We start from the raw sequence: 27,242 nt of genomic DNA, 5'->3' as shown, positions 1-27,242 counted from the left end.
TGTTGTTCATCTTTGATGGTCTAGATGAATGCCGACTCCGACTAGACTTCTGGAGAAATGAGATATTGACTGAAGTGACACAGACCACGTCATTGGATGTTCTCCTGACAAATCTCATCAAGGGTAATCTACTTCCCTCTGCTCTCCTTTGGATCACTTCTCGACCAGCAGCAGCCAATCAAATTCCGCCTCAGAATATTGACCGAGTCACAGAAGTACAAGGGTTCAGCGACCCTCAGAAGGAGGAGTACTTCAGAAGGAGAATATGTGATCAGAAACTTGCCAACAAAGTCATTTCTCATATTAGATCATCAAGAAGTCTCCACATTATGTGCCACATACCAGTGTTTTGCTGGATTGCTGTTAATGTTCTTGAGGTTCTTCTTGAGATGCCTGGAGTTGAGCAAGTTCCAAAGACTCTGACAGAGATGTACACATATTTCCTTGTATTTCAAACCAAGCAGAGGAGTCTGAAGTTTGAAGGAGTTTATGACACAGATCCACAGTGGAACCGGGCTAGTCTGATCGCTCTTGGAAAGTTGGCCTACGAACAGCTGGAGAAGGGCAACCTGATCTTTTATGAAGATGACCTGAGAGACAGTGGTATTGATGTCAGAGAAGCAGCAGTACACTGTGGAATTTGCACCCAGATCTTTCATGAAGAGTCAGGCCTTCATCAGGAAAAGTTGTACTGTTTTGTGCACCTGAGCATCCAGGAATATCTTGCAGCTTTGTATGTGATCCTGATGTTTATAACGGAAGGGAAAGATCTCATGTCCCCACAGCAGGCCCCCAGAGCTGTTGAAAGCAGTCCAGTGCATAACTCCATGACGACTTTGCAGAAGAGTGCTGTGGACAAAGCCTTGGAACATGAAGATGGGCACTTTGATCTTTTCCTCCGTTTCCTTCTTGGCCTCTCTCTGGAATCCAACCAGAAGCTCCTACGTGGCCTACTACAGAGAGTACACAATGAAGGCAAAGAGGAAATAACCAGTTACATTAAGACAAAGATCAGGGAGATTCCATCATCAGAAAAAGTTGTCAACCTGTTCCACTGTCTGAATGAAGTCAATGATCACTCCTTAGTGACGGAGGTCCAGAGCTTCCTGAGTGCAGGGACACTTTCAGCAGCCAAACTCTCATCCACACAGTGGTCAGCTCTCGTGTTTGTGCTTCTGACATCAGAAGAAAAGCTGGATGTATTTGACTTGAAGAAGTACAGCAGATGTGATGAATGTCTCCTAAGGCTGCAACCAGTGATGGAGGAATCCCAAAAGGCTCTGTGAGTAGGATAGCAATATGTATTGGCAGAAATGGAGGGAGGTATATTGTTTAAGTTGATATTAAGTGTGATTAAGAAGCACAACTACACTGTTGTACTTATGCTGTTAAAGTCTTCTCCAGAGAGTCTAGTAACGAGTGGAATGTTTTTCCCTTAAGGCTGAACAGTTGTGGGCTCACTGAGAGGAGCTGTGCAGGTCTGGCATCTGTCCTCACCAAAGCATCTTCAAGGCTGAAAGATCTGGACCTCAGTGACAACAATATTGGAGACAGTGGGGTCCAAAAATTATGTTGTGGACTGGGTAACCCAAACTGTGCACTGGAGACACTCAGGTAAGACATTTACACACAAACACTGCATCCAACATTGCATGACCATGCCTACTGAATTTAAACTGATACAGAGCATAGGATTGTAAAATAAATGGGTCTGCTTTAATGTCTTTGAAATGTACATGAATAATAAATAGAAGTATGTGTATACCTACAGTGCCTTTAAAATGTATTCACCCCCTTATAATTTGGTGCTTTTGACAAGAATTTACAAAAAAATATGCCTCTTTAAAGGTGCAGTCAGCAGTTGCACAGGAAGTTGCATTTGGGTCATTCTGTGTCAAATTAAATTAGGAAAAATACAAAATGAGTTTCAAATACAAAACACCGTTTCAGATGTGGCTCAACGTTTGTATACTTAATATTTAGATCCCAAAACTGTAAAATATTTTTGTTAAATTCCAATGTTTTCATAATTTTCTTCACCCTTGATCTTTTTTTAGACTCTCAGAAAGGTGTTATCTTGGAGGCCATGTTTAGGCATTAATATCTTGAAAAGTATTATTCCCAGCCTGCTCAAACTTTGTAAGGTGAAAGACAGACATGTTCTCAGTATGATTAGACCATTAAGAGTTTGTGCTGCATGCCCATTAGTTTTACATAGGGCCCTACATATCGAACAAAATGCAAAGTTGGTGACATTGAGGGTCTTCTAAACTCAGTTTTTGTATCCATATAGATAGATAGATAGATAGATAGATAGATAGATAGATTTTATTGATCCCTAGGCGAAATTCAAGGTCACAGTAGCATACAGACAGTGTTGGGAGGGTTACTTTCAAAACGTATTCCGTTACAGAATACAGAATGCATGCCCAAAAATGTAATTTGTAACATATTCCGTTACGTTACTCAATCTGAGTAACGTATTCTGAATACTTAGATTACTTCCGCATTGAATTGCATTTTATAAGTGTAGGAATGAGGCCATCAAATCTTGCTTAGGCCTACTAAAAAGGCCTATTCTGGTGTGTTCTTCTGTTCCAAATGGCTGAAATGTTAGGCCCACATAGGAGAATGTAAAGCCAACTAAGCTACCTGATACAACTTTAAAATAGCAAGGTGACCACTAAAACTACAGCAGGCGACTAGGCTAATTAAAACAAACAAAATAAATAGGCTACTTTAAGGGCGTAGCCATAAATTATAATTAAGGTGTGCCTGTGAGATTTTTCGGTGGCATCAACCCAGTGAGGGGCGCATATGACAGGTGGAACGCAAATGACCCATAAAGGTAAACACTATAGGCTATATCAGTGCTCTCAAAATGAACGTGATCGTGTAATGACAATCAAAAACCGCACGTTAAAATATGCTACTCACAAGAATAATCTTCAGAGGCTGCACCATATAATTCATTTTAAAAAGTAAATGTAGATCTAATTAGAAAAAAATTAAGCTATTTTAAGTTAGAATAAAAAACTTAGAATGCAGTGCCTATTTTAGAGATTGGTTTTATTGTAGGTCTAAATCAACACGTGAACTAGGCTTTGTTTATTGATTAGCAAACTGTGTAACCGATTGGCCGAAGTAGCTTGAGCTATTAATACTTGGGAAAATATCCTTTGAACAGACATCAGGAATTTGCTGTGCAAATAGTCATTTCAGGGTCTCCGATGATGCGTCCATAATGCGTGCTGGCTGTGTTTTGAGGCTAGTGCAAGACGGCGGGGCTTGGATTTAAACATGGAAAGAATTTCATCATAGATTGCTTTCAGGAGCTTCTGGGAAATGGAGTTGCCTTCATTTATTTAGAGAGTGAATACACTTATGAAACAGAGAAGTATCGTCATGTAATCCATTGATTTCAACAATGTAACTATATTCTAAATACCAACTATTTAAATTGTAACTGTAACGGAATACAGTTACTCATAATTTGTATTCTGAATACGTAACGCCGGTACATGTATTCCGTTACTCCCCAACACTGCATACAGACAACATACACACACACATTCACTAACAGCAGAAAAAGTAATTATACCGATCAAGGATCAAGAATACTTTCATTGTCATTCATCTTGTAACATGTTGAGCGAAATACAGTACTGAGTTCTCAGTATTAGATCAGGAGGAATTTAGCTCTGAATACAATCTAATAAGTTAAAATCAATAAATAAGTAGCAATATTAAAAATCTAGAGACACTAAAAATACTGAGACAGCAGCATTTGAGTAGCAGCAGATAGTTAAAGTGCAACATATTCAGGGCCTGGTAGGGTCGGCAGTCAGATAGTTTCACAGCAGTGTGTGTGTGTGTGTGTGGGGGATACCGGATACAGAGAGACCTGTAACACCTCCCGGAAGGGAGTGGGGTGAACATTCTGTGGGGTGAGAACAGTCTTTGATAATGCTGCGCACCTTACGCAAGCATCACTTGCCCTGGATTGCCTCGATGAAGGGGAGTGAAGAAACGGTGATGCGTTGGGCAGTTTTCACCACCCTCTGCAGTGCTTTCCAGCCGGAGGCAGAGCAGTTGCCATACCATACAGTGACACAGTTGGTGAGGATGCCCTCGATGGTAGAGTGGTATAAGAGGGCTTTGAACCAGAATTTTTTGCCGATTGGTTCTTTCTGAACAGAAACACCATTTTAACGTTTCCGCCCCCCCGACCAGTAGGGCCGGCTGACGTGCCCTTGAGCAAGGCACCTAACCCCTCACTGCTCCCCCGAAGCCCGCCCGTTGAAGCAGGCAGCTCACTGCGCCGGGATTAGTGTGTGCTTCACCTCACTGTGTGTTCACTGTGTGCTGTTTGTGTTTCACTAATTCACCGATTGGGTTAAATGCAGAGACCAAATTTCCCTCACGGGATCAAAAAAGTATATATACTTATACTTCAGCCTGATCTCACCAAACGGCGTAGATTGACACGCCAATATCTTATGTCATTTAGCGTGTTATTCAGACGCCGTTTTGCGTTTTCGCATGTCATTTCACGCCTTTTAGTCCCAATTGATTTGTGCCAGCAGAAAGGTAGCGTGTAATCTTACGCGCAATGGGGATTTTTTCCGGCAAAAACGAAGACCTACGAAGGTTGGTTGCTCTCAGAGCGCTGTTTTGATCAATGAAATTTGACAAAAGGGGGTCACACAGAAAACTGCTTTGCCACCTTTTAAAACAAATTGTAAAACAAATATAACTTAAATACTGCCAATTCTACTCCATTAACACCTGTAGAAAATGAATCAAACAGGTGAATAGCGTGTGATAGGCCTATAAACTTTATAAAATGTATAAGATTTATAAAAAAATCGTTTGCATTAAAGTTTAGTCCATCAGATTAATTTAGCTAGAATAGAATAAATGAGTAGCCTTATACACTCGACTGACTTTTCAAGTCGTTAGTGTGAGCCTATGCAATCAATGATGTGATCGATTATACATGTCTTGTGTACAGTAGGCTACAATTCGCGCGGGAATGCCGTCATTGAGTGCAACAATTTTCATTGCGTTTGATCCGTCATCCCGGTAAGTCGCATTTATTTAGCCTACTCTTAGTCCAGTGTATGCATGGGAAATATGACAAATTAGCATGACTAATGGCATATAATAAACTTCTAACCTTAATTGTAAATGTTATTAATGCTATGAACTGATAGTCTACATTTCTTTGTCTATGTCAGACCGCTTTTTGTTATGAAACCGACTTCGATCTGTTTTATTATCCTCTTTGTAGACTAGGCTACTTATTTGACTTAGGCCTACTCATTTTCTTACAATAGCCTAGGCTACTAATATACTGTAATGACATTGCATTGTCAGTTTTAAGAGGAGAAGTGTTTGATCAGGTGTGCCCAATTTTGCCGCTGGAATTTTTGTCCTGGCGGCTTTTTAGTGGTTACAGTTCATCATCTGACCACAGTTTTAGGGCAATTGGGATTAGGCGCTGTGGAGCTCTTGTCAGCAGACATCAACAGGCTCATACAACGTTATATGAGATGGCATGGCATAAAATAGGAGGTATGTCTGGTGAACCAGTATGTACATATACTGGTTTTACAACTGATAATGGTAGAATTCATGGCAATGAACATAAAAAAGTATAATTATAGGATACATAACAAAGAAAGAACCCAGGATTTATGGGCAATTGTTTTTAGCAGGTTACGAAATATCCCTATTTGACTAAAACTCCCATTTTAAGAGAGAATAAGAATGTTTTTACAGTTTTGGAGGGCTATCATTTTATCTTTGTTGTCCCCCTTTGTTCTCTTTTAGTTCTCTTACATGTGTTGGATATTTTGGTCTTTTTAAGAAAAAAAAATGCTGGTGGGAGTTATAAGACTAAGTCTGTCTGAGGTGTTTATAGGGAATCAAAATCTGACAAGGATATTTTGCTTTCTGGACATGGCAATTGCATAACATTTCATGGGCATCTTCCTTGCCATCCAAACATGTGCCACAATAAGTTTCAAGAAATTATACTGTATGGTTCAAGAGATATAGCTATTTGATGTGTGTGTTAGAGGTTAGATGAAATCCCTATTTGGCTACTTTTTAACACCCTAGCAACCATCTTAATTACCCTAGCAACCACTTGTATAATGTCAAGCTAGCAACCACCATAGCAACCAACATACCAACCGTGTTATTTTGCATAGCAACCACCATATCTACCCTAGCAACACCATAGCAACCATTCAAATTACCCCATCAACAACCTAGCAACCACCACAATATGACCATAGTAACCACCATAGCAACCACGGTATTTAGCATAGTAAACGCCATATGTACCCTAGCAACGCTATATATTTACTGACCTGACCAACATATGTGTGTGTTTTTGGGTGTCTCAGAGATTCCACCTTTGGAACAGTTGTCAGGGGCCTCAAGTCGGTGCCGTGTGTCTTGGTCCCATCCCTCTAGCACCTAGCGTTACCACGCCAGAAGAGGGAAACCTTGTACGTTTCGAACCATTTATCTCCTTCCGGGAATAATCCACCGACTCCAAACTGAGCCTGGCTTGTTTGTGATGTCCCGTTGTTCAACATATTCTGATTTCATACTGATCGGACCAACATAAGTGAGTTTTTTGGCTAAAAATGTAAAAATGGCTAAACGTTAGCAATTCCACTGCTTTGTTATTTTGCATAGCAACCACCATATGTACCCTAGCAACACCCAAGCAACCACCTTAATTACCCTAGCAACGCCCTAGCAACCATCTTAATTACTCTAGCAACCATCTTAATTACCCTAGCAACCACTTGTATAATGTCAAGCTAGCAACCAACATGCTTACCCTAACAACCACCATAGCAACCGTGTTATTTTGCATAGCAACCACCATATCTACTCTAGTAACACCATAGCAACCATTCAAATTACCCTAGCAACAACCTAGCAACCACCACAATATGACCATAGTAACCACCATAGCAACCACGGTATTTAGCATAGTAAACGCCATATGTACCCTAGCAACTCTATATATTTACTGACCTGACCAACATATGTGTCTTTTTTGGCTAAAAATTGAAAAATGGCTAAAAGTTTAATAGTCAAAAAAGTATTTTTTGCAGACACAATGCTTTGCGTTACAGCTAGAGGGATGAAACTTTGCACGTTCCATGTGGGTCATGTGCAGAAGGTCTGACTTGAATTTCAGCCTTGTAGCTCCATGCTACCACCCACAACTCCACATCTGAAGTGGGAGTGGTCAACTTTTTAATGTTTTTCCTTTTCAATTTTTTTTGTGGGTGTCTCAGAGATCCCACCTTTGGAATACTTGTCAGGGACCTCAAGTCGGTGTCGTGTGTCTTGGTCCCATCCCTCTAGCACCTAGCGTTACCGCGCCAGAAGAGGGAAACCTGGTACGTTTCGAACCGTTTGTTGCTAGGGTGATTTGAATGGTTGCTATGGTGTTGCTAGAGTAGATATGGTGGATGCTATGCAAAAATAACACGGCTATAAGTGGTGATTTGTTAGGTACATCATGTTGTTGTTATGGTGGTTGCTGGCTTGACATTAAACAAGTGGTTGCTATGGTAATTAAGATGGTTGCTAGGTGTTTGCTATGGTAATTAAAGGTGGTTGCTTGGGTGTTGCTAGGTACATATGGTGGTTGCTTATGCAAAATAACAAAGCAGTGGAATTGCTAACGTTTAGCCATTTTACATTTTTAGTCAAAACACACTTATGTTGGTCCGATCAGTATGAAATCAGGATATGTTGAACAACGGGACATCACAAACAAGCCAGGCTCAGTTTGGAGTCTGTGGATTATTCGGGAGGAGATAAACTGTTGGAAACGCAAAGGTTTCTTTCTTCTGGCATTGGTAACGCTTAGGTGCTAGAGGGATGGGACCAAGGCGCCCAAGGCAATCGATTGAGGCCCCCTGGACAACTCTCCCAAAGGTGGGATCTCTGAGACACTCACAAAAAAACTTTGAAGGAAAAACATAAAAAAAAGTTGACCACTTCCACTTCATAGGTGGAGTTTTGGGTGGTAGCATGGAGCGACGAGGCTGAAATTCAAGTCAGACCTTCTGCACATGATCCTCATGGAGAGTGCAAAGTTGCATCAACAAACTAGCAACCACAACCCTATTCTCAACCAAAATGATTACCCTAGCAACCAGCATAGCAAACCACTTTATTTAGCATAGCAACCACCATATCTACCCTAGCTAAGTAGCCTAAATCATATATTTTTGGAATGCACTCAGATATATTGTACATTCAAAGATCAACTGGACAGCTGTATCTTACCATGATATGTGCATCATTGACCACATGGGAGACGTAGCGATTTCTCCAAGTGGCCTCCTCCGCCCAGGTCGAACTCCTCTCTCTAAATTTAGAGAGTCGTTTGCTCGTTCTTGCTTGCATCTTAAATGAATTCACATTAAGTATTAACACACCTAACACCTAACACTCACTCTCATCTTTAATGTACTTATCATCATTTATTGGAGAGAATTGTGGGGGAAGAGTCCCAACAGCTGCTATTAATTAAGTTGAATTGGAACATCAGGAAAACGTTATTACTGTATTCACAAAACATTATTAATTACATGTAGTTGTATTAACTCTGTAACAGATTGCATAAAGCTAGCTCAAATACAAAAGCACTTCTTGACTAAGGTTATTATATTATAGCATTCATCTACGGGATTACATTCGATTGCACATGCCTGTTTTGGACAAGCATGCTATCTAATAACCTTACCATGGCTATTGCTAACAAAGTTAAAATTACAACACCTTAACCTACCACCTATAATGGCACTTTATTAGGATATGTATGCAATCTATAGATTAGCCTATATAGATCATGCTATTCAACAACTTCAACATTACTAATTATGTGTGTTGTAGGGTAACGTTAGGTTATTTGCAAGCAAGCATAGGCTAGCGGTTAACGTTTCTAACTTTAGCTGATACACCAAACGAATAGAGGCTAACAAACCTAACGATACTAATCTTACAAATTTTGCAAAATTATGGGGAGAGAAAATGGAAATATGATGTAATATAGGCTAGTACAATGTAATTGTAATCATTACAACCGATTGACGTCTTGAAATGTCCCTCCAAGCTGGATGGAAGCTGGGTTGATATCTTTTTACTAGTTCGTCAAATGACACACCGTAACAGGCTGTCATTGATCCACAATGGGCGTGAAAAGACACGCTAAAAGACTGAAGGGCGTTACATGACACGCTAAATTACTTTAAAAGTGGCGTGCTATTTCACATGCATCTGGGTAGTCGTTTGTATACTTATACAAACAATAAAACACTAGGCCTCTGCTTTATACAAGCTGCACCGGTGTCTTTCTATAGCCTTTGGCCTGAATAATTTCTTGGTCAAATGAAAAATGCTGTCATATATACAGTACAGGGTTACCGGACATTGGCTAAAAAAAAAAATGAAATGTCCGACAAAATTAAATATCTCCGGTCAAATTGTCCGATTGAAATTGGCTAATAATCCTGTCCCCTAACGCAATCTGAATTTGAGAATAAGCCTTAATATGTAAGCCTATATTATCGTCCTCTGGCTATGTTTTTAAATTAACAGGCTCTACCGTTTTGAAAAGTAAGCTATTAAACAACACGCATAGCCTATGCTGCATTTCAAATAGGAAGACGCTTTTAAAAGCGACCATGTTAAAAACGAACAAATGAGTGAGGCGGTTCAAACATGGCCAGGCCCAGCAGACTAGCCTTAAAAGTTTTTCAGAGGCCAGACGCGATGGATGATGATAAATTGGTAACGTCTGAAGCCTCAGATGTCCAGTCAACTCCACCACCACCAGATAAAAAGCAGAAGTGTCGGGCGTATCTGTCGGAATCAGTGACATTGGAATTGGAAGTGGAGTTGCGGGGGGTGCGGCCGCTCCAAGACACTGTCATTCTCCGTGTATACTGGACATGCAAAGTGTTCTTTACCCAAAGCATACAGTAGGCCTATGCGTTCTCTGTCTATGATCTGCAGGGTACTGGTCCGCGGATCATTTCTGGCACAATTAAACGGTATCATTGAATCGCGGCCGAAAGAAAAAGAAACTAAACATTTCCCAGAATATGAAACATTTCTTAATATATTGTTATCAAATAAAGAGGCATAGCATTAGGGGTGGTGGTGAGGCTCATTCTTGTGTGTCGCGATCTGTGTTAAACAGTCACCACTGGAGATAACGTGGGTAGCAGCAACAAACAACGTCGCCTTTTTAAAAAAACGAACGAAGCGCACTCTTTCTGTCCATGAAAAGATACTGGTTAGATCTTGTTAGGCATGTTTAAGTTAGGCTAATGAACATGTTGCATTCTATACAGCCTGATTATGTCATTCTTTAAGCTACATAGCCTGTCTCAAGTTTTCCTCAATTTGACTAATTAAGAAGCGATAATAGGATATTTGACCGGCATATCATCAAAATGTCCGGAAAACGAAACCTCTGCCGGTCACACTTTGGCACCGGCACCATTTTTTTCTAGCGGAAACTCTGATACAGTATATTTTGGGTGGATACTGGTGGATTACGTTTTTCCAAATAAATTAATGCTGTAGCCTTAATGTTTTTTCCAACAATGTTTGTCACGGCCTAGTAAAAAGAGAAAACAGGTGAAATGAAATCTTAATAGGCCTTTTGATTGCCTGCTAGTGTCAAGCTCTGTCTGTCTGCACTCTCCATGCATTCACTGAATGACAGGAGGTGACCCGCACCATTTCATTGAAGACACAAACCTTCCCAGAAACAAAAAAAGAACCGGTATTAACCGGTTACCACTATTTAAAAACTTGAAGCTGGTGACACGCTCCGCCTCAGTCCCGTTGATGAGGATGGGGGTGTGTGTGTCAGCTTTTGACTTCCTGAAGTCACAATGATCTCTTTGGTCTTCTTGGTGTTGAGCCAGATTGTTGTCAGTGCACCACAATATTAATGCTGGACCGCTTCCCTGTAGGCCTATCTCATCATTGTTGCTGATGAGACCAATCACTGTAGTGTCGTCTGCAAACTTGACGATGGTGTTAGAGCCATGTACAGGTGTGCAGTCATAGGTGAAGAGGGAGTAAAGGAGAGGGTCAGCACACATCCCTGTGGTACGCCGGTGTTCAGGGTGAGGGTTGAGGTCTGATTATCTAACCTAACAGACTGAGGTCAGTTGGTTAGGAAGTCCAGAATCCAGTTACAGAGGGAAGTTTTGATGTCCAGTTCACTGAGTTTGGTGATCGATGGCGGATGGTTGGAGGCGATGATGGTGTTGAATGTTGAACTAAAGTCAATTGTCACAAACACCTTGGCTCAAGGGTAAGGACATAGGGAGACTGACACCGTCGGGTAACGTTTAAATAATAAGCTGAAGTTTATTTACAAATATTTATATAAGTCAGTAAGTGGGAAGCAACAAAAGATCAAATAAAGTGTCTTGTGTCAGCAATGTGTAGGCTATGTGAAGTGCATAAAGAAAAGGCAATTGGAGTAGCCGCAGCCAGCTCTCAGCAGCATCAAGCCAGAACAGGACAGAGAGGCCGAATGACAGAGAGTCCATTGACACAGAGACATGCCCCTCATTAATGGCAATCCACTGGAACACACACTGACAATGGGTCAGAAACGCTTAGGCTGAAACGCGTCTGTGGACATGGCATTAATAAATAAGTAAAGAGAATATACTTGAGTGCGTTTTTTCTATTCTAAATCCACTGGAACTCTCCAGCTCCTCCTGCAGGTTGAAAGACAGACATGCCAAACAGGAACAACATGCCTAGTGCTCAGAGGCACCATAAAGGCAGGAACAACATGCCTAGTGCTCAGAGGCACCATAAAGGCAGGAACTACATGCCTAGTGCTCAGAGGCTCCATAAAGGCAGGAACAACATGCCTAGTGCTCAGAGGCACCATAAAGGCAGGAACTACATGCCTAGTGCTCAGAGGCTCCATAAAGGCAGGAACTACATGCCTAGTGCTCAGAGGCTCCATAAAGGCAGGAACAACATGCCTAGTGCTCAGAGGCACCATAAAGGCAGGAACAACATGCCTAGTGCTCAGAGGCACCATAAAGCCAGGAACTACATGCCTAGTGCTCAGAGGCACCATAAAGGCAGGAACTACATGCCTAGTGCTCCATGCCTAGTGCTCAGAGGCACCATAAAGGCAGAGGGAGGAAAAGGCGTAACGCCTCACGGCACGGCAAAGCACAATGAACAGGATTTTCACATAGGTGTAGCTTAAGGTGTGACAGGGCGGAGTGAAGTGCCGTAGAGATGGCATCCTCCGTGCTCCTGTTCTGACGGTAGGCAAATTGGAAGGGGTCCAGTGAGGGTGGTAAGCAGATCTTGAGGTGGGCCAGGACCAGCCTCTCGAAGCACTTCATGATGATGGGGGTGAGTGCAACTAGACATCATTAAAGGAACCGTATGTAAGAAATGTAATTCAATTAATCATAAAATGGCCCTGATTCGTCACTAGACATCAGGAAATCATGCTAATTTCAAATACTTATATCACTGACAACAGTAGTCCAGCCAGGATATCGTCATTTAAAAAAGTGAAGTTGCAGCCCTCAACTGATGTTGATGTTTACATATTTGTGTTTTAGCCTGATCCGCCACCCTCCACCTATCTAGTAATCACAAAGTCAGTAGTGTTTCGGCATCTGGGTTGCCAGCTCTGCTCTAGTTACCACATCTGCGGTGTACACCGCTCTACAGTATTTTGAAAGTGTTTGTAGTACCAGTTTTGGCCAAAATCCTACATACGGTTCCTTTAAGGCTCGTTGCAGTGGAGTGTTTTGGCACCGGCACGATGGAGGTGGTTTTAAAGCACGCAGGGACAGCTGCCTGGGCTAGTGACAGGTAAACTATGTCAGTCCAATCCACAGGAGTTTGACATCACTGTTCAGCCATGGCTTCTGATTAGGGAAAGTGGTAATCTGTTTGAGGGTGGTGACACTGTTGAAGTTGATACAGTCCAGAAGGAAGGAGGCAAACACTCTCCAGTCAGTGTTTCCAAAACGCTGCTGAAGTGCCGAGTCAGCTCCCTCTGGTCACACTTTGACAGTCCTCATTGTGGGTTTCACACACATTTCATGAGTGCTGAGTACGTGGGCAGTAGAAACAATGAGGTGGGGGAGGGGAACGTCTTTGTATGCCTCAGCGATGTTAGTGTAGACATGGTCCAAAGTCTTGTCTCTAGTGGGGCATGATACATTTAGATGGAATTTAGGCTGTACAGTCTTTACTTTCAGTCTTTACCCGTGACAATGTAGGCTGCCTTGAGATGCAAAGTTTGTTGTTAAGTATAAGTATATATACTTTTTTGATCCCGTGAGGGAAATTTGGTTGTTTACTGATAGCAGAATGCAGTTCTTTCATGGCAAGCTTAGCGTTAGCATCTGGTATATAGGCAGCCATCACAACAGTAGATGTAAACTCCCTGGGCAGATAGAAAGATCTACACTTCTCGGTGATGGTAGTGTCCGTGCACCAAGTTTTGTTTACATAAATGCACAAACCCCCACCTCTGGTCTTACTGCAGCATCTAGCTAGCTCAATAGGGCTGTTGGGTATTTTGCTGTTAAGCCAAGGTTCTGTGATAATCATGATGTTGCAGTCCATTATCAGTCTGTGTGTGGTGATCTGCAGCCACAGTTCATTCATTTTGTTTCACCAGGGAGCGAACATTGGCTTTGTTTACATTTTCTGGCCCATCTGAGGTTTCTTCCAGTCGGTCTGGCGGAGTTCTTAGGTCTCACTGAATTAGCAATCTCTGGGATTACGCTGATAAAGATGTCGGGATTGCAGGAACCGATGTCCAAAAGTTCCTGTCGGGTGTACAATATGTACGCTTATCTGTTTGTACCGAAAATACTTGAAATAAACAAGCATATTACCACTAATTCGCAAAATCTGGAGAGACATAGGGCATTGCATCCGCGCTGCCATCTTGGTCATTTAGACCCCTGTTAAAATCCCCAAAGCACAGGAATGCAGAGCACTGAGGAACTCATTGCACCAACAAGGAACCACTGAGGAAAACAGTCTTGAATTAGACCTTGCCTTTATGGCTGGTCTACACAACAGACACTCATCAGAAGACCACAGTGGGTGATTGGGGCTGTAAAGCTGGATCAATGAGTTGAAATAGCAGGGAGCTGATCCAGTAAACGTCCTCTGGGCCAAGGTGAGAGATTTACATTTAATGCTGGCCACTATAGGAAGCCAATGAAGAGTAACTAAGAGAGGAGTTACATGTGTCCTTTTTGGCTGATTAAAGACCAGGGGCCAAAGGTTCAAAGACTTGCGTTGAATTCATACTAAAACAGTACGTACGTGCAAACCTGGAAAGTAGCGTACTCACAGAACAAAAATCTGATGCATGAAACTCACGCAGCATTCCACACAGCTTTTCTTTGTAAATCCCAATTAACGTGAAATTAAGCGCACATGCACAAGCACTACACTCCACCCTAAATCACACTCATTTTAATATGCTTACTAGAAGGCCTTTCGAGAGCACAGCCTTTGCGAAGACAAAATGGCTGCAATACTAATTACAATGAAGAATAAATTATGAATCCATCCTTTCGAACCTGCTCCAAAATGTAATAATTGAAATCAGCAAATTAAAAAAAAAGTTTATTTACACCAAATTCAAGGTGAAAGTGCTCCTTTCCGACCAAATTGCAAGAATCTTACGTTTATCATCCATAGGCTAATTAAAAAAACAGTAGGAGTGGCAGAGCGGGGTAGTGGCTGTTAGGGTCAGAGACTGTGGCCGATCCGACCCTGCGCCAGATTTAAAGCAGTCAGGGGGCGACTGAAATGTGAAGAGGGGGCGTTGGCAAAAACCTGCATGCAGCGTGCAGTTGTACACCTACTAGCAATTACCTGATGCTCTGCTATCTCACACATACACACACACAGAACTGCACCAGTAGTGCTATCACACACATACACACGCACTGCACCAGTAGTGCTATCACACACATACACACGGACACAGAGCACCAGTAGTGCTATCACACACATACAGACGCACAGAACTGCATCAGTAGTGCTATCACACACATACACACGCACAGAACTGCACCAGTAGTGCTATCACACACATACAGACGCACAGAACTGCACCAGTAGTGCCATCACACACATACACACGCAGAGCTGGTGAGGTGTCTAGCAGTGGAGGTGAGGTGTCTCCTGGGCACTGGATTAGGACATCATCATCTGGCTGAAACTGGAAAAGGAAAGTTCATATAGTTAAATGACTAAAGAAAGAGCTCAGGTATAATGCACAGGCACCTTCCCTGCACCTGCACCATGCACACATTTGCACACACATACACACACACACACACACACACACACACAGACACCTACAGTAAATGCTAACAGTAGATGCAGTCATTTTTAAGTCACAGACATGGTTGTGGCAGGTAGTTAATTATTAACATAATTGTTTACAATTGTTCACTGAATGGACATAAACTTTGTTTTCATGAGGTCATCATATTTAAAAAATATATGTACACTTTATGCTACTTTGCAGTTAAGTATAAGTATCAATATTCTTTTGATCCTGTGAGGGAAATTTGGTCTCTGCATTTATCCCAATCCGTGAATTAGTGAAACACACTCAGCACACAGTGAACACACAGTGAGGTGAAGCACACACTAATCTCGGCGCAGTGAGCTGCCTGCAACAACAGTGGCGCTCGGGGAGCAGTGAGGGGTTAGGTGCCTTGCTCAAGGGCAGTTCAGCGTGGCCTACTGGTCGGGGTTCGAACCGGCAACCCTCCGGTCTGAAGCGCTAACCAGTAGGCCAGGGCTGCCCCAGTTAGCTGTAGTCTTTGCAATATATTCAAAACACTTGCACAGACAGACACACACACACACACACAGACAGACACATCCCTGTGCACACATTATTTGTAATATACACACAATCTTATTTAACAGATAACTGTCAATTTGACAGATTAAGTATTTACCCTACTTCTCTCTACAGCCTGTCATACTGCAGTTTTGGAGAGGAAGGCTTCAAAGCTCTTGCATCAGCACTGAGATCAAACCCCTCACACATGAGAGAGCTGTGGCTGAGTTTTAATAAAGCAGGAGACTCAGGAGTCTCACACTATCTCTCTCTCTCTCTCTCTCTATCTCTCTCTCTCTCGCAGTATCATTCACACACACACACACACACACACACACACACATTTTTATACCGTTAACCAATTTAGAGTTTTGCAGGGGGAAAGCTAATCTAAAAAGTTGTTGCCTAGAAAACCTTTACGCGCACATTACTTGGGAAACTAAATATTGTGTATTTATGGTGCATTGACTAAGAAATCTTTCCTTCTAGGCTGTCTGACTGCAGTATCACAGAGAAGGGCTATTCTGGTCTGGCTTCAGCCCTGAGGGTAAATCCCAAATACCTCAGAGATCTTGATCTCAGAGGAAATGATCCAGGGAAATCTGGAGTCAAACTGCTTTTAGACCTAAAGGAGGATCCACAATATACACTGAGAAATGTCCAGTAAGTATATTTCTGGAAAACAGTGGACAGTCCAGTTGTGTGTCAAAGACTGTGAAAGGCCTCACATAGAGATCTTCAATGAAACGGAGGAAGTTTCTAGACTGCTTGAAGTTGATTTTTTCTTTTGGGGAAACACCGTCTGTAGAGATTCAGTTGGTCTCTAATAACCAGAAATGAACTTCATATTTGAATGGACCACCAGATCAGCTAAATCCTGCAGAGAAAACTGAACCCGTAAGATTTAAAGCTGCAGCACCAGACCAATCAGTTACAATAACACAGAAATTGGTAGCAATACATCCTTTCCCCTGAAAACAGCATGTGTAGCAGGTCATCATTTCATTATTGCTGACTGGCCTGATTTGCCAAAGTCTTGGAGTCTTTTTATGCCCACATCAGTGACCAGGTGAGATAAAGGGTTTGTTGTCCTCCTTGTTTGTCCAGGTTCCTGAAAAGTAGTGCTGCTGAGGAAGCCTGTGCTGCTGTGGCTTCAGCTGTGGGTTCAAACCCCTTACTCATGACTACCCTGAATCTGAGTAATCACATACCAGGAGACTTGGGAGTGACTCAGCTGTGTGCTTTACTGCAGGATCCCCACTGCACACTGCAGACATTACGGTTAGTGGATGTTGTTGCATTCACATAAAAGAGCTGTGGTTAAGGTGGTGTTCTGTGATGTTATAAAATCAGTGGTTCGTTACTGTACTTAAGTAAATTTTCCACGTATTTGTACTTTACTTAAGTAGAATTTATAGTGCATACTTTTGACTTTTACTTCGTTACATTTTACAGCAATTATCTGTACTTTTACTCCGCTACATTTCTACAACACCATCGTTCCTTTTTTAACGATACATTTTATGATCAGTTTTTTTTCTCTCTGACAAACATGTTTGTTTTACCAGGGGGGGGTTGCTACCAAAGATTCTGGAGCTAGCGTGCATTCTTAGAAACATAAGCTTCTAGTCTAGACCAGGCAAAGCGTGAGCTTGTAGCCATCTGCATTCGGTAGGCTATATTCACCAGACCCATGGCTACACTGGACATGCAACTGTGTTCTGTGCCTTTCTCTGTCTGTTATCTGCAGCGTTAGGGCCTCCTCTCCGATGAGATTGCTATCCGCTGATCATCGGGGTTACAGGCTATGCTTCTGTCACACGCCTGATCATTTGCGGCACAAATTAATGGTAGACTATTAATGAACCGGTGGCCGGAAAAAACGTAACATTTTCCAGATTAGGAAATATTCCTTAATTGTGTGTGATTAAATAAAGATGCATAGCCTACAATTGGGGGTAGTAATGTGAGCGTTCATTCAATGTCTATCGCCTGAACCTAATCATAAAGACACCTTTCTCAGCAACTTTTTTCTGTTCAATCAGCATAATTGGCATTTACGATCCACCCGACGTTTCCCTGGTCTACCCGTTAAACTTCAGGCTCTCGTGTTTTGCTGACTGATATTACTCAGCAGATCACCCTAGTTAGATAACCAGAATTACAGTCTCTAGAATTGTAGGTCAGAATGTAAACTGGGCCACAGATGGTAAGCACAATTGCATTAGCTTAAAACTAGTCGAGTATAACCTAAAAGTAGCTTAATTAAAATGCCACAGCCCATACTGATTTTTCGTTTTAGAATATAGTATATAAATCATTATGCAAATACTTTTACTTTTAATACTTGAAGTACATTTAAAAGCAGGTACTTTTTACTTTTACTTAAGTAGGGTTGTCATTGTGGTACTTTTACTTTTACTAAAGTAAATATTTCTCTGTGTATTTGTACTTTTACTTAAGTACTGAGTTTCAGTACTTCCTCCACCACTGTATAAAATCAGTCATTGTTTTCTTAATTACATTAACATTACACTAGAAATATCTGAAATTAATTCTATTTCCTTTTTTTGTTCCATATGGAAGTGCAGTTTTGTGAAATGTGTAGAGTGTTGTGTGATCACTACAGTGAGGCTGTTTCATTGTAAGATGCTCTGATGTTTCTAAGCAATGATAATGCAGTGAATGGACATAAGCTTCACACTGGCACATGACATCACATTTCAGTAGGGTAGGAATTTCACGGCGGCCACGTCGTTGCCCCATGCGTTGGCCGTGATGCCCCTTTGAAAATCAGAGGTTTACAGGCCACTGTGGCCTTGGTGCCCCCTTCTTTCAATATTCTGCTTTGCGTCCGACTAATAGCCCTCCGACTTTATTTAGCCTATGGCCTGTCAAAATAATTTTAGCATTCACAGCGCAAATTAATTTAGTCTTTTACGCAGTGGAGAAAGTGACAGTGCATGGCAAGAAAAAAAGTGCGTCCAAATTCACCCATTCTTCACAGTTGAACTACTCCTGAAACAGCCTACTCATCACACAGACATCAAAAGTATAACATCACATAAACAAGCTTTTCCTCAGCTTTTAAATGATGTTAGCCACTAATTGCTGTGGTGAACGGTTCGCGAGAAAAGTAAATAAAATGATTCAGTTTAATCCTAATTCTACATAAGGTTCTGCGCCCATCTCCCTAACCATTCATCTCGGTGGAATACTTCACCCCATCTCCTAACCATTCATCTCGGTGGAATACTTCACGAACCCTTCGTTCAACCCAGGAGAAAATATATATAGCAATAAACAGCAGACCTTACCGACCACAAAGGTGTAAAGCAGTCCCCTGTACAGTTAGCCGTTCCAGAGTAATCCGGTTTTGAAGTTTCACAATGTGTTTAAATTGTTCTACATGTTTTCATAACAGGCCAAATACAAAATAAATGTTACAAATATTGCCTAGATATCAGTAAATATTAAAGTCAGAGGATATACAGCTGAGTTAGTGAAAGTAGCCTTAATGATCACAAAATGCTAAGCATGCATAGGCTATTTGAGTTTCTTAAAGCTGAGCTGTGCCTAAATTGTTCAAAACATGATTTCATAACAGGCCAAATATAAAATAAATGTTTAATATAGCCTAGATATCTGTAAATATTAGATGATCAGATGATGTACAGTTCTATGTAATGTGTCATGTTTCATGTTTTTTTTTTCATACAGTGATGCAGGTCTACTGCTGTGAATAGGCTAAATACAGCTTTGATCATTTTGCCTAATACTATATAGTTAACTTTAGCCTTGGTGCCATGACATGCGGCTTTTGTGCCCCCCAACCAAATATGCCCAACTGAAGGCCAAGTGGCCTTGCCCCTAAAATGGTGAAATTCCAAGCCTGGTTGTTATACAGTATATGGTACTTCACAGTAGTCTTTGCAGTGTGTTCAAAACAGTTATGTGCACACGCAAACTCACACACACACACACACACACACACACACACACACTCACACTTGCTCACACACAGACACACACACGCCTGTGACTCACTCACTCAGTCACTCTCTCTCACACTCACACAAACACTCACACGCACGCACACACACACACACACACACACACACACACACACACACACACACACACACACACACACACACACATACTAACTCTTTCGTATGTCAAATTTGGTGATCTTAACTCCACACATGCACACTCACACACATGCGCACACACACACACACAGTGCAGTTTGGTGAAATGTATAGAATGTTGTGTGATCACTACAGTGAGGCTGTTTCATTGTAAGATGCTCTGATGTTTCAGTAATGATAATGCAGTGAATGGACATCAGCTTCACACTGGCACATGACATCACATTTCAGAAACTGTTGTATGTACAGTATATGGTACTTCACAGTAGTCTTTGCAGTGTGTTCAAAGCAGTTCTGTGCGCACACAAACACACACACACAAACACACACACACACAAACAAACAATCCATTGTTTTAAAACAATTCACACATGCTTTGACAGTAATATGTGACTGTAAGCAAGGAATTTATGGTGAAAAAAGCTCTTTCTCTCACACAGAAACACACACATATGGACTCATTCACATGTAACGGGTCACTCACTCAGTCAAACACACACACACACACACGCATACACACACACACACAAACTCTTTCATTTGGCAAGTTTGGTGATCTTACAGTAACTCCACACATACACCCTCACACACATACGCACACTATTCTATGTCCTTGCAGTTTTGTGAAATGTATGTATACATTAGAATGTTGTGTGTTGAGCCGACTCCCTTTCATCCAGCGACCCTATTTCAGTGATTTAGGGCCATTGCTGTAGGCTGAATCAGTTTTCTTTCATTACCTGCTGAATGAGAGTGTTGAGATGATTGTAGTTTTGACCTTTTTGTTGTCTGTGAAAGGATGGGCTGAGGATCAGAAATGGATGTAAACATTGTCACATTGTGATGTTTATATCCAGAACTGACATTGGGTCTCCAATTTAGGACATTGTATAGTCTAATCTTCTGCTACTTAACATATTCCTCTAGCCCCTTGGACCATTAACCGAAGTTTATCACATCATATGGCCGATTATGAAGATGCTATCTGCCTGTTAGCACAACACTGTGTGTTGGTTAGCTTGTTACCGTGACGATATACTGTATGTTTAAGGTCTCTTCCACATTAGTAAGTGACTGACCAATCTGGGTGCGTTTTGAGATGCCTGATGAAATTAGACATTGTTGAACCGGCATCATTTATCCTGGTGCCACACACCTGGCATGTAGCTGTTCGCTTATTTCCACTGTGCACAAAGTTATTGTAACAGAAAGTTTATTAATGATAAAAGGCACTACTCCGGGAGGGCTAGTTGTCACCATGGTCACTGCATTTGTTTATCTGTGAGTGCGCACATAGCGCATGCGTTACGTTGCACATTATGGCAAAGGGGACATGCAGCTCGTCATACGTTTCCCAAAGTACATGCACTAATAAAAAAAATAGCAATACATGCGTAAATCTCCATAAAAAGCAATAACTGCATGAAATACAGCTTGTTCACGAGTCTCGAAGCTCGAGTCCGAGTCAAGTCAGAAGTCTTTTGAGTGGAATCGCAAGTCAACTGTTTTTGCGACTTAAGTGCTACTCGAGTCCGAGTCTCAGACTCGAGTCCCCATCTCTGACACACACACACACACACACACACACACACACACACACACACACACACACACACACACACACACACACACACACACACACACACACACACCACTGACACCACTGACACACTCACTTACTCTGTGTGGGGTGAGGGAGTGAATGACAAACGCAACACACACACACAGTTACTACCTCACACACGCACACACACTCATACACACACACACACACACACACACACACACACACACACACACATCCCTGTGTACAAATTATTTATACACACAACCGTGTTTAACAGATTAGTAAGTTGTCCGTAATGTTGATTGTCCAAAAGGAAATGAAGATGAAGCACACACACACACACACACCAATGACTCACTCACTCAGTCCAACACACACACACATACATTATTATGACCGCCCAAGAGCTAAGGGCGGTCATATAGGTTTAGTCAGATTTTTTTTTTTTTTTTTTTTTCGTGATGCCCAAATTTCCGCCCAATGATTTCCGGGACACTGAAAGACCGGGGTACACGCTAAACTTGGTGGACATGTAACCCCACATGGATAGCATGGAACCATCGTTTTTCGTTTTGATCTGTAGCCCCCGCTGAATTGGACCCCGAAAGGAGGGTAGGGCAGACACAGTTTTCTGTGAATATCGAAAACCGTAGGGTTTAGGAGGACCATTTTTTTTTTTTGTATGTTGATCTCAAGGGGCCATGTCAACCCATTCCATAACCACTCATTTCATGTATAGCGCCACCTAGTTAAACACAAAAAGTAAAAATGAGGTGGTGTAATTGAAGGTATCTGTGACCTAACATAGTCAAACTGCACGAAATTGGAAGTGTAGGATCATTATGACACCCTCTGTATGCACGCCAAGTTTTGTGGAATTCCGTTCATGGGGGGCCACACAATAAATTAATTTATGTTACTATACACCAACTGGCCTGTAGGTGGCGGAGACAGTTTTCTGTGAATATCTCGAGAACCGTAGGGCCTAGGAGGTCCACCTTTTTTTTTGTATGTTGGTCTTAAGGGGGCATGTCAACCCATCCCATTACCACTTATTTCATGTATAAGCCACCTAGTTAAAATTAAAAAGCAAAAATTAGGTGTTTTCATCTCAATATCTCTGGCTGACAAGGTCAAAACTGCACGAAATTAAAAGTGTAGGATCATTATGACACCCTCTGAATGCATGCCAAGTTTTGTGTACTTTCGTTCATGGGGGGCCTTACAATAAAATAATTATGTCCATATAGAATATGGACATAATTACAATTACATAATTACAATAAAACAATATTGTCCACTAGATGGCGCATCTTTGCAGTGAGGCGTAATTTTGTTGGAAGTTAAAAGTGGGTTGGAAAAACAATGGGCTTCATACAAGGACTGTAATTTACCGCAGCGAACATCTAATAAGGATAGGACACACAACTTCATGTTCACATGAAGTGTAATTCCCATTTCTTCTTGAAGCCGAAATAAATCTGAGGATGTTTATCGGACATGCTTGGTTTTTACTGCAGGAAACGTTAATCTTGTAATATCAATAAGGACCTAGGTAATGTTACCGTTAGCGTTGGTTGAGTGATGGAGGCATTTGATTTATTGCATTTGTAGAAAACTATAAATGCGGTTATACCAAGCAAATGTATAGCAGCACTGTTTGTATCTTTCGACTGTCATTTATTGCACGTGCTACAAAATCATTCTGTGCAATGGAAGATTTACCAACGTTACACCGGTCTGATACAGTTTTGCCTATACATGCGTGAGACTGAGACGCCTGTTTATTTTGTTTTAAGTGCGTGCAGGGTGTGAGGGGAATCGATGTGCTTTGATTACAGCTTGGTAGTTGTAGTCTGTGAAATTAAAAAGCACGTGTGTGTGAAGTATCCAAACAATGACACCTTCATTTCATTATGGCTGCTTTAGCAAAACACCTTAAGCTACTGTGTAGTGGGTCCCATTTAGAAGTGGCTACTTCATTCGCGCTTTCCTTGACTCATGGAGCTGCGTGAATGTTATTACAACTTTTCGCCACGATATGACAGTTTAAGTCCGCTTGATACTGTAAGGCGTAAGCCATTGGTTTCCAAAGGAGATTTTATTTGTGTCGCCAGCATAGCCTATTGACAATTTATGTTGTCAATAGGCCTACCTTATAATCCTACCTGTAGCTTAGGGAAGCTAACAACTTTCTATTAGGATCTAGTTTGTTAGTTACCGTTTTGTCATAACTCCCTGATGCATTTTTGCATTTAGAATAGCCAGAGCGTGTATATCTCAATCGAAAATTAAACAATATCGGTGCCTATGGACTAGGCTGGGTGAACCCAGCCTGATCTGCCCAGCTATTTTTTTTTTTGATTTCTTAAAAGATTGAGCTTGGTCTGATGAAAGCCAGACTAGCCATGGACCTCAGTTAAACAATGCAAGGGAACATGAATCAGCCTATATTTGCACTAACAATAACGGACAAAAGCTCTTCAACTTTGGCCCGTTAAAATGTGTATGAACAGTCTAGCGGACGCATTTCATCAAGGCCCATTTGGACATGTCAGTTATTTGCACCACTGGTTAGATGTAAAACAGCATTTCGTTTCAGACTAGGCTACTGTTACTTAATTTGTGCATTAACAATAACGTTTCAGACTACTGTTACTTAATTTGTGCATTGACAATAAAAGTATTACATGAACTAAAGATGACTAAAATCTTATGTAGAAGAAGAAACATTCACAAAAAATCCATCCATCCAAAAATGACCTTTGTTTTTGATAGCTGTTGAAAACGGCATGGAACTGACAGAGATGTTTTGTTTATAAATACATAAAAATAAATAAATAAATAACATTATGCTGATACCTTTTGCTTTTCCAAAAATACAATGTAGCCTACAGGTGTAAGTGACCTTTCATCAATCCAGTTGCAATGGATGAACTGTGATGAACTGCCCTACTTGTGATTGTTTAGAGATTTTAAAGGTTTTATAACAATTCTACATCTTCTTTGGCTATTCTATAATCTATTCACCTTTTCAGCACCAGTAGGGTACTTTCTGTGCAGCCGCGACACACACACTCAGGCATGCCAAACAAGCATACACAAAAAAGTTTCAAGAGTGGGGATGGAGTAAAATATGGAGACAAATTGAAGTGTGATTTATTTTCGCGGAACGGATGTACAGGACTGAGCGGCGGTCATATTTTGTACCGCTATGCGGTACATCTAGTTATTGTAAGGTGTCCGTAATGCTTGATTGTCCATAAGGAAATGAAGATGTAGTATTTCTCCTGCTTCTCTCTACAGTCTGTCATACTGCAGTATTGGAGAGGAAGGCTTCAGAGCTCTTGCATCAGCACTGAGATCAAACCCCTCACACATGAGAGAGCTGCAGCTGAGTTATAATAAAGCAGGAGACTCAGGAGTGAAGCATCTTTCTTCTCTTCTGGAGGATCCCAACTGTAAACTGGAGAAACTACAGTGAGTATCACAAGACCAAAACCTGAGCTGCTGTTTTTTTCTCTCTTTTTCTCACACAAAAACAAGTATTTACTCATTCGCATGAAATCGGTTAATGTTATTCTTAAATACGTATTATCACTGCATTTTCTTGTTGAATACACACACACACACACACACACACACACCAATGACTCACTCACTCACACACACACACACACACACACACACACATTATTATTGTAAGGTGTCCGTAATGTTTGATTGTCCATAAGGAAATGAAGATGTAGTATTTCTCCTGCTTCTCTCTACAGCCTGCAGAACTGCAGTATTGGAGATGAAGGCTTCAGAGCTCTTGCATCAGCACTGAGATCAAACCCCTCACACATGAGAGAGCTGCAGCTGAGTTATAATAAAGCAGGAGACTCAGGAGTGAAGCATCTTTCTTCTCTTCTGGAGGATCCCCACTGTAAACTGGAGACACTAGAGTGAGCACCACAAGAGCAGATGCTGAGCTGCTAGCAGTGAAGTTGCGTTGTATGTTTTTGCTCTTTCTTTCCGTTCCTCATGGGCAGCCTGGGCGACATCTTGTCGAGGCCGGCATGAGCCCTCGCTATTTTGCAGCTCTCATTTGCGCCAGTCAGTTTTCTATCGCTCATTTGCATGTCATGTCAATCATGTGTCCCTGTGTGGGGAGTGGGGGCCCTATAGGCTACTCTGCAGGAGCCCGTGCTGCTAATGTGAAATTGTTACAAAATAATGTTTGGGTGCCCAGGACATCATAAGCTGGGACTGGGACACACACACACATGTGACTCACTCTGTCATTCTCTCTCACTCACACACACACACACACACACACACACACACACACATGTGACTCACTCACTTCCTCACTCTGTCATTCTGTCTCACTCACACACACACACACACTCACTCACTCACTCACTCACCTATGACTCACTCTCTCCCTCACTCAGTCTCTCACACACACACACACACACACACACACACACACACACACACACTTACTCTGTGTGGGGTGAGGGAGGGAGTGAATGGCAAACGCAACACACACACACAGTTACTACCTCACACACACACACACACACACACACACACACACATCCCTGTGTACAAATTATTTATACACACAACCGTATTTAACACATTATTGTAAGGTGTCCGTAATGTTTGATTGTCCAAAAGGAAATGAAGATGTAGTATTTCTCCTGCTTCTCTCTACAGCCTGCAGAACTGCAGTATTGGAGATGAAGGCTTCAGAGCTCTTGCATCAGCACTGAGATCAAACCCCTCACACATGAGAGAGCTGCAGCTGAGTTATAATAAAGCAGGAGACTCAGGAGTGAAGCATCTTTCTTCTCTTCTGGAGGATCCCAACTGTAAACTGGAGACACTACAGTGAGTATCACAAGACCAAATGCTGAGCTGCTGTTTTTTTCTCTCTTTTTCTCACACAAAAACAAGTATTTACTCATTCACATGAAATCGGTTAATGTTATTCTTAAATACGTATTATCACTGCATTTTCTTGTTGAATACACACACACACACACACACACACACACACACACACATCCCTGTGTACAAATTCTTTATACACACAACCGTGTTTAACAGATTAGTAAGTTGTCCGTAATGTTGATTGTCCAAAAGGAAATGAGGATGAAGCACACACACACACACACCAATGACTCACTCACTCAGTCCAACACACACACACACACACACCAATGACTCACTCACTCAGTCCAACACACACACACATTATTATTGTAAGGTGTCCGTAATGCTTGATTGTCCAAAAGGAAATGAAGATGTAGTATTTCTCCTGCTTCTCTCTACAGCCTGCAGAACTGCAGTATTGGAGATGAAGGCTTCAGAGCTCTTGCATCAGCACTGAGATCAAACCCCTCACACATGAGAGAGCTGCAGCTGAGAGGGAATAAAGCAGGAGACTCAGGAGTGAAGCATCTTTCTTCTCTTCTGGAGGATCCCCACTGTAAACTGGAGACACTAGGGTGAGTACCACAAGAGCAGATGCTGAGCTGCTAGCAGTGAAGTTAGCGTTGTATGTTTTGCTCTTTCTTTCCGTTCC

At 41.7% G+C, this 27,242-nt stretch overlaps 1 protein-coding gene across 1 annotated transcript in view; it reads left to right on the top strand.

Moving 5' to 3' along the window:
• The first annotated feature begins 6 nt into the window (after positions 1-6).
• LOC125290679 (ribonuclease inhibitor-like) overlaps positions 7-27,242 on the top strand; it is a 27,785-nt gene continuing 549 nt past the window's right edge. Inside the window, exons 1-8 of the mRNA XM_048237248.1 lie at positions 7-1,282; positions 1,441-1,614; positions 16,436-16,609; positions 17,054-17,227; positions 24,971-25,144; positions 25,438-25,611; positions 26,372-26,545; positions 26,992-27,165. Of these exons, the coding sequence (XP_048093205.1) occupies positions 330-1,282; positions 1,441-1,614; positions 16,436-16,609; positions 17,054-17,227; positions 24,971-25,144; positions 25,438-25,611; positions 26,372-26,545; positions 26,992-27,165 (2,171 nt within the window). The 5' untranslated portion in view covers positions 7-329. The remainder of the gene's footprint in view (positions 1,283-1,440; positions 1,615-16,435; positions 16,610-17,053; positions 17,228-24,970; positions 25,145-25,437; positions 25,612-26,371; positions 26,546-26,991; positions 27,166-27,242) is intronic.

The sequence above is a fragment of the Alosa alosa genome, unplaced genomic scaffold, assembly GCF_017589495.1.
Source record: "Alosa alosa isolate M-15738 ecotype Scorff River unplaced genomic scaffold, AALO_Geno_1.1 AALO_1.0_unplaced_8, whole genome shotgun sequence".
Classification (NCBI taxonomy): domain Eukaryota; kingdom Metazoa; phylum Chordata; class Actinopteri; order Clupeiformes; family Clupeidae; genus Alosa; species Alosa alosa.
This window is presented reverse-complemented; position numbering and strand designations above follow the sequence as displayed.